Source organism: Martes martes, assembly GCF_963455335.1.
Source record: "Martes martes genome assembly, chromosome: X".
NCBI classification, from domain to species: Eukaryota; Metazoa; Chordata; class Mammalia; order Carnivora; family Mustelidae; genus Martes; species Martes martes.
Window position 1 is genome coordinate 31,938,119 of NC_137897.1, and position 12,901 is coordinate 31,951,019.

Consider the following 12,901-nt stretch of genomic DNA (forward strand, 5'->3'; position numbering starts at 1 on the left):
TGGTTTGTCCAAATGTTAACTACCTTTATTTTTCTTGGAGCTGCAGTAATTCTGCAAAGCCAGGGAGTGAAGCCTTCTTGGGTTACACAAGCAGAATTGAATTCTCCCTTTTAATTCATTTGAGAATATGGAACACCAAATCCCCATAGAGAGGACCCTCTTTTTACTATTCATTTTCACCCCCCATGGTTACTCTCCATACCTGCTGCTTTTTTCTCTATAGCATTGTTTCAAAGTAGTGCCCTTTATGTAAAACCACACAGAAAAAAAATAAGTAGGAGATAAATCCTTTATCATCCACTATCAGAAGATTGTCACGATATTCAGTATTTTTTAAATTTTCAAGAATATAGATATACTTCTTCGATGATAAAAAAAAAAATTCAAACCCTGGTTGCTTTTGTCTTTGAAATAGTTTCCTTTGACTGACCTTGGGGTAGCCTCATGCCAATTTTCACAGAATCTTTCTATAAAATTCTCATTTTTGTTTTCGGTTGTTGTTGAACTCCTGAGTCTCAGACACGCTCCAAATTATTTAGAGATGATAAGCAACTAGGTTAGTGTTGCTATTTTTGCCCAGCCTCTTGGGGACTCCATGGATGAGCCATATTGGTAACGAATTCAGGCTACCATTTCCGAAGGACAATATCTATAAAAAGAGGAAAGATAGGATTCCTGTTAAAAAAAAAAAAAAAGCAACTTGTAAAAAAATCTCCTGACCCAACCAACAGGTTATTCCATTTTAAATTAATTAGCCTTCAGGTTACTCAACAAGAATAAGGGGCATGCTCTCTAGTATCACAGTGCTTTTGTTGTTCTTCCAGAATCTACCTGCCTGGGTTTATTTCTTGGGTGTTATCCACGGCTGGGTGTAAGTAATCATTAAGTTATAAAGCCATATGGACGTGTTCCTGGTGCACTGACCCAGGATTTTCTTGTTCTTGTTGTAAACTGAAAGGAGGCGAAATAGATTGATCTTTAAACCTGAAATGGTTTCTAGAAGGTCAGAATGTAGTAGTCAGGGATGGTTTGGCTTCAGCATGTCAAGAACAATGTTTTCCCATTAAGAAAGAGAAAAAAAAAAAAGCTGTTTGGGAGATCAGTAGAGCAAAATGTTCTTTTCCTAGAACGTGCATTTATCAAAGTGATGACTCATTAGTGGACTGCCACAGTGAGATGAGCTACATCATCCCAAAATTATTCCTTAGAAAGTTGAGCAGGAAGTAGCCCATCTTTTCTCAACTCTCATCACCAAAAGATGTTAGCTCCTTTTTGTTTGCTTGAAGCTGCAGTAATTCTGCAAAGGCAAATAGTAAAACTGGCAGACTTTCTTTTCTTCTTAAGTTTTGCAAGCAAAACTGCCTTCTCCCCGGTAACTCATTTTCGAAGACGGAACAGCAAATTTCTCTAAAGAGAGTCTAAGAGCCCAGTCTCTTTGGTCTCGTACCTGACCCAGTTTAGCAATGAATTCCCCTTTCCCCTCCATAATGCCTACTTTTTCGTGGTTCATTGCTCTTTTTCTGGAGCAGCTGGTCTTGGGCATTCTTGTTTGAAACTCCTATCTTACAAGAGTGGAAACGATGTTTTACCAGATGCCTGGTTGACTTTCTTTTCAGTAGTTGGAAAGCAGGGGAAAGTATGAACGGGTTAGGCAAGGCCCAGCAGCCTCCCAGAAGGGCATGACAAATGGTTCTTCCCTTGTTGCTAGGGACTTGACAGATGAGGCATAGGAGACTTTTGAAAACATAAAAAGAATATGCATTAAGCTATAGTTGTTAAACAGAATGCTCTTCAGGGCAGGGATACCTAATCCGTTTTACATTGTGATGAGTTGTTAATGTGGTCTGATTTATAAGATATCTGCCTGAAGTCATGCTTACCCAGAACCATACCCTCAGACAAGGATTTGTAAGTGAGTGGTTTATTAATGAAATGATTCCAGGAGAAACCAGTACAGGAGGAATGGAAGCAGAATAAAGAAAGGAAAGAACCCAAGCAATGTGCCATCTCAGATGATACCTGAATGTGAAAACTCAGCTTGATCCTACAAGGGATTCTGGATCCTAAATTGTGTCTCTGAGTTTTTCTATTTCGAGGAGCTGGACCATTGCACTCCTATACCAATTAGCCATTGACTGCAGATTCTTGTCGAGAGGGTTTCCAGATTTAGTGAATAAATGTACAGGATGGATGCCCAGGTAAACCTGAATTTCAGATAAACAACTTTTTAAAAAAGTGACATCCGGAGAGCCTGGGTGGCTCGGTCGGTTCAGTGGCTGCCTTCAGCTCAGGTCACAATTGCAGGGTCCCGGGGTCGAGCCCCGCATCAGGCTCCCTGCTCTGCGGGGAGCCTGCTTCTCCCTCTCCCTCTGCCTGCTGCTCCCCCTGTTAGTGCTAGCTCTCTCTGTGTCAAATAAAATCTTTTCAAAATAAGTAATTAAATAAATAAGTTAACTCCCATGAAATACTACTTTCATTTATATACTCTATAAATATTAGTATATTTTTATACTAAAAAGTATTCATTGTTTATCTGAAATTAAAATTTAACTGAAAGTTCTGTATTTTATTTGATAACTCCAACCATGGGGGTCAGAGGAGACACACTCCAAAGCATATCTAGGCCCCTGTGCTAAAGGGCAAATCTTTGAAGTCCATAGGTGCAAGTCATTTGCAGAAAAGCACTCAGAGCTGGTACAAGTGATCTGAGTGGATCTGGGTAGGACATCAACAATGTCCCCTAAAAGAACAAAGGAAAAATGGAACTTCGAAGTTAAAATTCACTCTGTTCAGTAAAAAATAAATGGGGGGTGATGCTTTGTTTCTTAGCAACATTTCTGTCCTCACACTGGAGAATGTGGCAAGCATAGCAGATTCACAAGGGTGTTTAACCTGGGTTGTGACCATATCAGTGGGAGCAACATGAGATCTGGAGTTGCCAAACATGTCTTCAGCTAGAAACTTCTACTTTTTTCTCACAGTCATCCCTTTTTGCTCATCCTTTGCTCACCATACACACCCACCTTGATTTGGGCTCCCCCAGAACAGACCCTGAAATAAGAATCCAAGAGCAAGTCATTTCTTTACGATACGGTCTTGGAAACCCAGGAGGATTGGGGAAGTTATCCAGGGAAGGAAAGGAAGCCAAAAAGACAGTGTCATTAAGTCAGTTACCATTGTGGGTAATTGTAGGAAACAGTGTATAACCCCAGAATTATCCAGTCAAGAGATTGGGAAGCTGGTCCCTATTCACTGGTTGAGGACTATTTCGAGGGCACTAACTCTCTGGCACTTGGGACTTGTTCTGTGTATAGGCACCCCATGCTCTCGTGATCCAAGAAAGTCTTCGGGCACAGACTTATGGGTATTCCCAGTAAACAGGATTCTATAGGTAGAGGTGAGGGCTAAGGGGAAATGACTGGGGGCACTGCTCTCTGCTACACCATCCCTCCAAACCACCCCCCCGTCCCTCCTCCAAAGGTGCAGTAGGTCAGACCACCAGTTGCTCCATCCCTGATTTGTGTTTACCTTATATACACGTGACTTTCCTTTTTATAATGACAGTAATGTGAGGAGTTACAGAGACTTGGTGGTTCAGCCAGACGCCTGATATTATACTTTGGTTGGATCACAGTTGGGTTCTTCACGTGCCTCATTGTTGTGACCAAACAACTGTAGGCCCAAAGACACCTCCTTGCTGTCTGATCTCTTTCTCCAGTCGTTTCCCAAAGAGTCATTGCCCTAACGTGTTCTGTTTCAATGAACTAAATTTAACACAATTCTCTCCTCCAGTATAATAATTTTTTTTCACTCGGGTGTATTATGTGTTACATACTTTCTCAGGGTCGCTAAGATACAATAATGGCCTTTCTTCTTGACTGAGGAGTAGAGGTATATGACTTGCTCACCTGTAAATTGTATTTATACAGATAAAATTCAATACATAATTCTGTCCATATTATTGACCTTGTACTGTATTCCAAATGGTGATTAAGTGTGGAAGAGTTTAGACAATGATCCTATCCAACCCCTTCACGAACTTCACAAACTTTGTCAGGGAAGATTGGGACAACCAAATAATTTCAAGACAATATTGTATCATGTTAAAAAGATGTTCCGTGTGCTATGGGAAAACCAGAAGGAGGCACTTACCCTTACAGAAGATTCAGGGAAGCGTCAAGGAGATGACCTCTAAGCAGTTTTAAGGGATGAGGGGGACTTGGCCACGTGACCAAAGATAAGAATGAAACAGAGGAACAGAGTACGAGGAGGGGGAGGGACAGAGGGAGAGCGAGAGAGAGAGAAAGAAAGAGAAGGACAAGCAGACTCCCCACTGAGCGTGGAGCCCAATGTGGGGCTCGATCCCGGGACCCAAAGTCATGACCTGAGCTGAAGTCAGATGCTTGACAGACTGAGCCACCCAGGCACCCCTTGGGTATGGGGATTTTTAAAAGCTTCCCCAGTGTTTCTGATATGAAGCCAAGGATAAGGACCACCCATCTCCCGCAAGACTGTTGACAAAGATGAAGCATTTGGGGATCACCAAAGACTGGAAAGTTGAACTACGTTCACCTTTTTTCTCTTTTCTTTCTCATGTTTAACATCTCTTTCCCATGTAGTGGGATCACCTCACTTTCTCACTGCCACCTCCCTTGCTTTGCGTACATATCCGTTTCAGATCTGATTAACAAAAAAACATTAGGAGCTTGCATAAACCACAGAAAGAAGGCCATGCAGTCTCTGTGTCATGCTATGCACTAGCCAGTGAGTGGTAGTATCTCTCAGATTAATGCTGCTTTTGGTTGATCTTCCTTAGGGGAGTACTCGTTTAACCATGCAGGCACAGACTCAACATTGTCCGTCCCCTCTGGGAAGGTTGCGTCCTGGGAAATGCTTTTCAGACTACAACTCCTCGGAGACAGTTACATAATCCACAAAGGCAACTCATTAAATTATAGTCTCTCTCCCCTATCCTTAGAAAGATAGATAGATCTAGGGGCACCTGGGTGGCTCAGTCTGTTAAGGGTCTGACTTTGGTTCAGGATATGATCTCAGGGTCTTGGGATCCAGCCCTGCATCAGGCTCCCTGCTCAGCAGGAAGTCTGCTTCTCCTCCCTCTGCCACTCCCCATTCTCATTCTCTCCCACTCTCTTAAACAAACAACTAACTGACTAACTAACTAACTAAATAAATAAATAAAATAGATACATCTAGAAAGCCATTATCAAGATTTGGGGCCTGCATGATATTAGAGATAATAAGTTGGAAGGCTTTTATAGTATATTTCATAAGCTAAAGTAAATGAGACTTCTTCCTCCTCTAGGAAATATGTCTTTCAAGTAGCCTGGAATGTCCAAGCTCCCTAGGCATTGTCCTATCCCCACGCTTTGGGCTCTATTAGAACAGGAAAAATATACCTCTTTCTTGCCAGTTTCCCTTTAAGCAAATTTTAGCTTGAAGTTTTGTTGATGCTGATTTGTAATACTTCTGATTTAAGTATCAATAACATGATATCTGAATCAGAATAGCTCTTTCAGGGATGCCTGGGTGGCTCAGTTGGTTAAGCGTCTGCCTTCAACTCAAGTCATGATCCTGGGGTCCTGGGATCAAGTCCTACATCAGGCTCCCTGCTCAGTGGGGAGCCTGCTTCTCCCTCTGCCTGCTGCTCCCCCTGCTTGTGCTCTCTCTCTCTCTCTTGCAAATAAATACAAATCTAAAAAAAAAATAGCTCTTTCATTTTTTTAAGTACAGCTGACACACAGGATCACATTAGTTTTAGGTGTACAACGGTGATTCAACCACTCTATATGTTATGCTGTGCTCCCTGGAATGGTAGCTGCCATCTGTCACCACACAACACTGTTACAATACCATTGACTGTATTCCCTATGCTGCACGTTCTATTCTTGTGACTTCTTCACCCTATGCCTGGAAGACTTTATCTCCCACTCTCTACTCATTTTGCCCATCCCCCTCCCCTCCAACCACCAGTTTGTTTTCTGTATTTATAGGTCTGATTCTACTTTTTGTTTGTTTATTCTTTTGGTTTTTTAGGTTCCCCATATGACTGAAATCATACGGTATTTTTCTTTTTCTGACTGACTTATTTCACTGAACATTCTACCCTCTAGGTCCATCTCTGTTGTCACAAATGACAAGATTGCATTCTTTCTTATGGCTGTGTAATATTCCACTGTATACATACCATATCTTCTTTATCCATTCATCTATCTGTGGTCACTTGGGTTGCTTCCATATCTTGGCTATTGTAAATAATGCTGCTCTAGACATAGGGATGCATGTATTCCTCTGAATTAGTGTTTTTGTAGTCTTTGGGCAAATACCCAGTAGTGGAATTACTGGATCATATGATATTTCAACTTTTAATTTTTTGAGGGACCTCCAGACTGTTTTCCACAGTTGGCTGCACCAATTTACATTTCACCAATAGTGCACGAGGGTTCCCTATTCTCCACCTCCTCACCAACTCCTGTTATTTCTTGTCTTTTTGATTCTAGCAGTTCTGACAGGTGTGAGGTGAGATCTCATTGTGGTTTTGATTTGCATTTTCCTGATGATGCATGATGGTGAGCATCTTCTCATGTGTCTGTTGGCCATCTGTATGGCCTTCTTTGGGAAGATGTCTATTCAGATCCTCTGCCCAAAAAATCTCTCTTTCTTAACTGAACTTTAAACTTCTTGAATTTAAACTTTATCTTCTTCCTATTTAAGTGGCAAAGATTTATGTATTTCATGTCATATTTTTATATAACATCTGAAAGAGTTGGCATCCAAATATTTATGATATTCTGCCTCATTAGACTAAATCTTTTTTAGTCTAACAAACTGAGACAATCAGCTGAGAGGAAAATATTTTTGAGATGCTCACAGTAAATGTCAGGGACAAATGTGATATTATATGTCATTTTTGAGATAATGATTCTGGCAACAATTTTCAGTAGCTGACTTATAAGAATTTTTTTCTTATTACAGGAAAGCCTTTTGAATGTCATCGCCACAATTAATCAACATATGCTTGAGCTTCTACATAAGTAGGACTTTTGGTTCCAGCAAAGCTATTCCATGATGGGGACTTTTTCAAAACCACCTGGCTCAAGGAGTACCTTTAGGACAGGCACAAACAGATACATCTACAAGAGTCTCTTTGGGTCGTAACTTCTTGGCTCATTTCTGCAAAATTCATGTGTATTCTTCCCCCCCCACCACCACCACCCAAGGAGATTTTACCTAAAAGAGTAGAGAGAGAGATTTTTGTGGTAACATTGTTCTGAGAGTAGAGAACCTACTGTCACAGCACAGCATTCCTGGATAGGTCTCTACAACCTTTCTAAGTAGGACTTCTGAGACGAGCAAAATCACTTGGATGGTGAACTGTTGTCAAGTGTGGAAGCGTAGCCCCTGAGGGAGAAATTTACCAAGGAACTTATAATTTCAAATTATAGCAGTTTATTTAATCACAAAACTTCATATTCTCTTGTCATCAGAATCAAGACATAGTCCTAGACCCCTCCTGAGCAATCTATAATTAATTCAGAGTGCTATCTCTAGATGAAGTCAGAGACCATTTCTATGTGGTATCAGAAGAATGCTACCCGGGGTGCCTGGGTGGGTCAGTCAGTTAAGCATCTGCCCTCAGCTCAGGTCATGATCCCAGAGTCCCGGGATTGAGTCCCACATTTGGGCTCCCTGCTCAGCAGGGAGTCTGCTTCTCCCTCTAACCCTCCCCACCCCATGCTTTCTCTCTCTCACTCTCTGTCTCTCAAATAAATTAAAAAAAAAAAAAAGAAGAATGTTACCCAGAGAAATTTTTAGTTCTCTTAATCAGATTCCAAGAAACTACCTCCCAGCTCTCTGATCCTAGGAATATTTTCTGCATGATATAGCTCTGTCTGTCAATGTAGAACCTGCTTGGTTGCATCAATTTGATTTGGGGGAAATAATGAGTAAGCAGTGTGAATGACTGGAATGAGCACAGGCTATGGGTAGACAGGCAGGTCTCAGTTCTTATCCTGACTTTCCTATGTACTACCTATGTGAGAGTGTGGTAATCGTAGTGGTGGTGTGTGTTGTGTGTGGACACAGACACGTGTGTGCATATCTGGAACAACTGTTTCACCTCTCCAAGACTTAGTTTTCTCATCTTTAAAAGAAGACTATTGGTATCTTTTTTTTTTTTTTTCTAAACAGGGATGTTGGGGAATGGAGAGTGTCAAACACCTAGAAAATACTCAGTAAATGTAGCTTCTATTTACTTACATAGTGATGGAGGGTGGTGGTAGGTAGTTGTATCAGTCAGGGCATATTTGATTTGATTTTAGTGGCTTCTCTGGTGCACAGTCTTGGAAAACTTATGAGCTGTAGTTGATAGCTGCAGCGGTCGATGCCAGTTCTTTCTCCTGCCAGATTTGTCTTCCAGTAATGTCCCATGCACAGTCAGACATTCTTTAAAAAAAAATGCCTTTCTCTCTTCTTTAGCATATCTTTTCTTTAGCATATCTTTTCAGTAAGATCTAATCACTGTTAACTATCACTGTGAGGCTTTAAACAGTAAAATGTTTATTGTTATAGATGCACTTATAACTTATTAAGTAGTAAATAAAAGAGGAAATTCGCAAAGGCTTCTATTTTGCCACTTAGTGTATTTTGTGCTCACTGAGGATAAACAATAAAATAGAACAGATACTTCTCTTAAACTCTAATTTGTCAAAACTTACACTTACTTATGAAACTCCTGTGTAATGAGAAAATTGTGTTCACCTCAAGGGCAGGAACTATCTTTTTTATTAATCATTATTGAGTTGAATTGAATCAGTTTTAGCAAACAAAGTGAGTCAAGCCCATTTACCAAATGTCATTATTTTTATACCACGTTTATTAAATCTGTGCCGTGAGTCAGACACTGAAATAACACAGAGAAATACAACATAATTTCCACTTTTTGATTAAATATGTACCGAGTGCCTCCTTTGCACCAAGGCGTTATGAAGGTGGTGGAGATACCATGGTAAATATGAACTCTGTCCCCAGGGAGTTTAGGTTGAAAGAAGAACCAAGGCACACATATGTGTATCTCTTGGGGAGCCAAATAAGACATTCTGTAGTCAAGGACTACACAGTTGGGTCAAGACTGTAAGTCAACAAGAAATGAGCAGAGCAGAGCTTGACAAGGCTTGTAAATGTCAGGAAAACGCTGATGGGGGAGGCTGGACTTCAGCCGGGCCTTGAAGGATGGAGAAGATTTGTATAAACAGGGAGTGGCAAATAGAGCATATCAGGTGGAGAGAGTGTCAGCAAAAGCATTAGAGGTAGAAGCAGAAGCAGGAGCCACGAGTGTGGTGGGTTGAGAGGAGGGCGAGGAGGCTGTCCAGGAGCTGGGAGAATGCTGGTGAGCAGTGAGAAATAAAGCTGGAATGGTAAGGCGAAGCTCACTTACAAAAACCCTAGAGTCAGACAGATGGGCTTGAATCTAGGGAGTCTTTGAGGAAGAAAGGGAAATGGTAGCTGCTGACCATGTTAAATCCAGAATATTCTTTCTCATTTAGGGGAAGCACGGGTTCATCCGATCTTAATGACCAGGAAGCTGGCCCCTCAACCCCGAAAAGCAGCCGGAGCAGTGGTGTGACCCCCATCACTCAGAGGTCACCAGCCCCAAGCGCACACAGTGTGGCTTCAGTCAGCGTTAGAGTAAGTACCAAATGCAAAAGGACCCCCAGCTTCTGAGACCTGACCGCGCCATCATGGCCTGGTTGGGTTTGGGTTCTCTGTATCTCGAAGCATGCTGTTTATGCTGCTTAACGGTAGAAACTTCTTTATCAAGACCGAGCCTCTTACATCCTTTGCTCCTGGCGGGAAGCCAGAAGTGTGAAGCAAAGGGAAGGAGCAGGCTCAAAGGTAGTGGTTATATGGTTTAAACAAAACCCGACTAATGTTTAGAAGTCTCCACTTTTGATCCTCCATGTTATCTGTCAAGATATTCGTAAGTTGCCTGCACGAAACATTTTCCACACTGATTTAAATCAGGAAAAGTAGACTCTTGAAAATTTTTTAATCATCTTCCTTTCTAGAACACTGCTAAAATTCGGGACCAACACATAATGAAGACATAAATTGCATTATGCATAAAATATATATGGAATGTGGAAGTTGTTCTTTTGAATGACTGAGCATCTAGATTTTTTTTTTGATTAAGCAGCAAACTCCATAAATATAGCTGATGTGTATATTTACAAAATCTTAGTCCTAGTCAGGCAAAGGTGGTGGGAAGTGAAAGAATCAGCCATGCGGGAGTCTGTAGCAAGGTGCCCCTTCGGGCAGGAGCAGCACTGATATTTAGCAGGTACACATACGGGGAAGGCTGTTCTGGTTACTTATGGCCGGCCTCCATCTGGAATGGTCGATGCACTTGTTCACCCAGCAGCTAAAATATTTTTTAATCCCCTGGAGGAGCAGCCAGTGCTAAGACTCTGAAGTGGGAACATGCCTGGTATGTTCAAGGAAGAACAAGAAGGCCAGTGTAGCTGTTGCAAGTGAATAAAGGGAGGGGTCCTAGCAAATAAGCTCAGGGATGTAAGATGGCCAGACTATTGTAGGCAATTTGACATTTAGTTGGGATAAGATGAGGCCAGTTGGAGGGTTTGAGCAGATGTGGTTTTTCTTTTTTGTAATTTTTTTTTTGTTTTTCTGTCTGGATTAATTTTCTTTTTAACTCCAGTATAGTTAACATACGATGTTATAGTAGTTTCAGGTGTACGATCGAGTGACTCAACAATTCCATACATCACCCAGTGCTCATCATAATAAGTGCCCTCCTTAATCCAAAATATATAAAGAACTTATACAACTCAACACCCCGAAAACAAGAAATCCAATTAAAAAACGGGCAGAGGATGTGGCTTCTCTTTACATGGGATCTGGGGGCTGTGCTGAGAAGCATTTGTGGAGCAACAAATGGAGAAGCCAGGAGGCCAGTTAGGATGCCATTGTGTTACTGCAGGGGAGAAACTAGACTTCGGAACGAGGAGATCGAAGGGGAGGTTGTGAATCCTGAGCCCTGTTGGTGGGAACACAGACTTGTATAACCATTGTGGAAAACATTATGGAGGTTTCTTAAAAAAAAAAAATTGAAAGTATAATTACCATATGATCCAGTAATTCCACTACTGGGTATTTACCCAAAGAAAACCAAAACACTAATTCAAGAAGATATCTGCAGCCCTGTGTATATTGTATCATTATTTACAATAACGAGGATATGGAAGTGACCCCAGTGTCCCCTGATAGATGAATGGATAAAGAAGATGTGGTGTAGATACACACACACACACACACACACACACACACTCAGTGGAATATTTCTCAGCCATAAAAAAGAATGAGAACATAACATTTGTGACAACGCAGATGGACTTCCAGGGTATTATGCTAAGGGAAGTAAATCAGACAGAGAAAGACAAATGCCATTTAGCTCATATATAGACTCTAAAACTCAGAATAAATGAACGAACTGGGACATAACCAGAGACAGACTCCTGTATATTAGAGAACAGACTCGTGGTGGCCAGAGGAGAGGGAAATGAGGGGATTGGTGAAAGAGGTGAAGGGGATTAAGAAGTACAAACTTCCATTTATAAAATAAATAAGTCCCGGGGACGCCTGGGTGGCTCAGTGGGTTAAGCCTCTGCCTTCGGCTCGGGTCATGATCCCAGGGTCCTGGGATCGAGCTCCGCCTCAGGATCTCTGCTCGACGGGGAGCCTGCTTCCTCCTCTCTCTCTGCCTGCTTCTCTGCCTACTTGTGATCTCTGTCAAATAAATAAATAAAATCTTTAAAAAAAATTAACTTATAAAATAAATAAGTCCCAGAGAGGAAAAGGAGAAGATAGGGAATAAAGTCAATAATACTATAAAAGCATTGTATGGTGACAAATGGTGACTATACTTACTGTGGTGAGCGCTGCAAAACGAATACAGTTGTCGAATCACTGTGTTATCTACCTGATACTACTATTATATGTGAACAATGCTTCAATAACAATAGTAGCTAAATACTGAATATAAAAACTATTTATCTAAAGTATCAACTCTTCCTAGAATGTGACTTCAGAAAAATAATCATGAACTTAAAAAAAAAAAAAAGAGGCTAGGAACTGTCAGATTCTGTAATATTTTTAAGGAAATGCCAGAAGGCATTTAGACAGACTGAAGAATAATAGAACATTTCTTTCAATATTTAAAGTCTGAATTGTACTTGCTGATAAGGTAAAAAGCATATTTAAAATTTCATAAATTTTTATATGAAGCTCGGTGAGTGGTACTGTTCAATAGCCAGAAAAGTGCGTGGATATTTGATGATTACCCTTACTTCCTGGCAACCTAACAAGGAATGATATTCAAAATATTTAGTAACTGGTGTGGCACTGAGCAATCAGCACAGACTCCGGCCCAAGGCAGGGGCAGTATCCTCGGGACCCAACTATGCCATGCATTCACCTGGATTGTGGGTCATGGTCTTCCATTAAGTGGGGGTAGAGGAGGTAAGGGTTGGTTGAGGAAATAGGGTGTTGAAAGTGGGGATAAACATAGGAACAAGAAGAATACTAAGCTTGAACATTACTCTGGGGATGTGAAGCTAGCCAGAGTCCCATATATGGGTCCTATAAGATTGGAGGTACTTATATCATCTTTCTTGCTAACCCTGTAGTAGAACACTCACAATTTTGAATGACTTCTGTGTTAATTAACAAACCTCTTGGTATAGATTTTACAGAGCAATTATTGATGGTAAGATTCAGGGTTCTCTGGACTCATGATGAGGATCCTCCCCAATGTCCACTAACCCTCCCTAAAGAGGAATACAACACCACTATGGTTGTACTGAAGTAT

The 12,901-nt window shown here is 41.1% G+C and overlaps 1 protein-coding gene across 1 annotated transcript in view; it reads left to right on the forward strand.

The window, feature by feature from the left end:
• Nucleotides 1–12,901, forward strand: part of SYTL5 (synaptotagmin like 5) — a gene marked incomplete at its 3' end in the record, with an annotated part of 104,142 nt that overhangs the window by 54,530 nt on the left and 36,711 nt on the right. Inside the window, exon 6 of the mRNA XM_080795696.1 lies at nucleotides 9,564–9,705. Coding sequence (XP_080651822.1) covers nucleotides 9,564–9,705 — 142 coding nt within the window. The remainder of the gene's footprint in view (nucleotides 1–9,563; nucleotides 9,706–12,901) is intronic.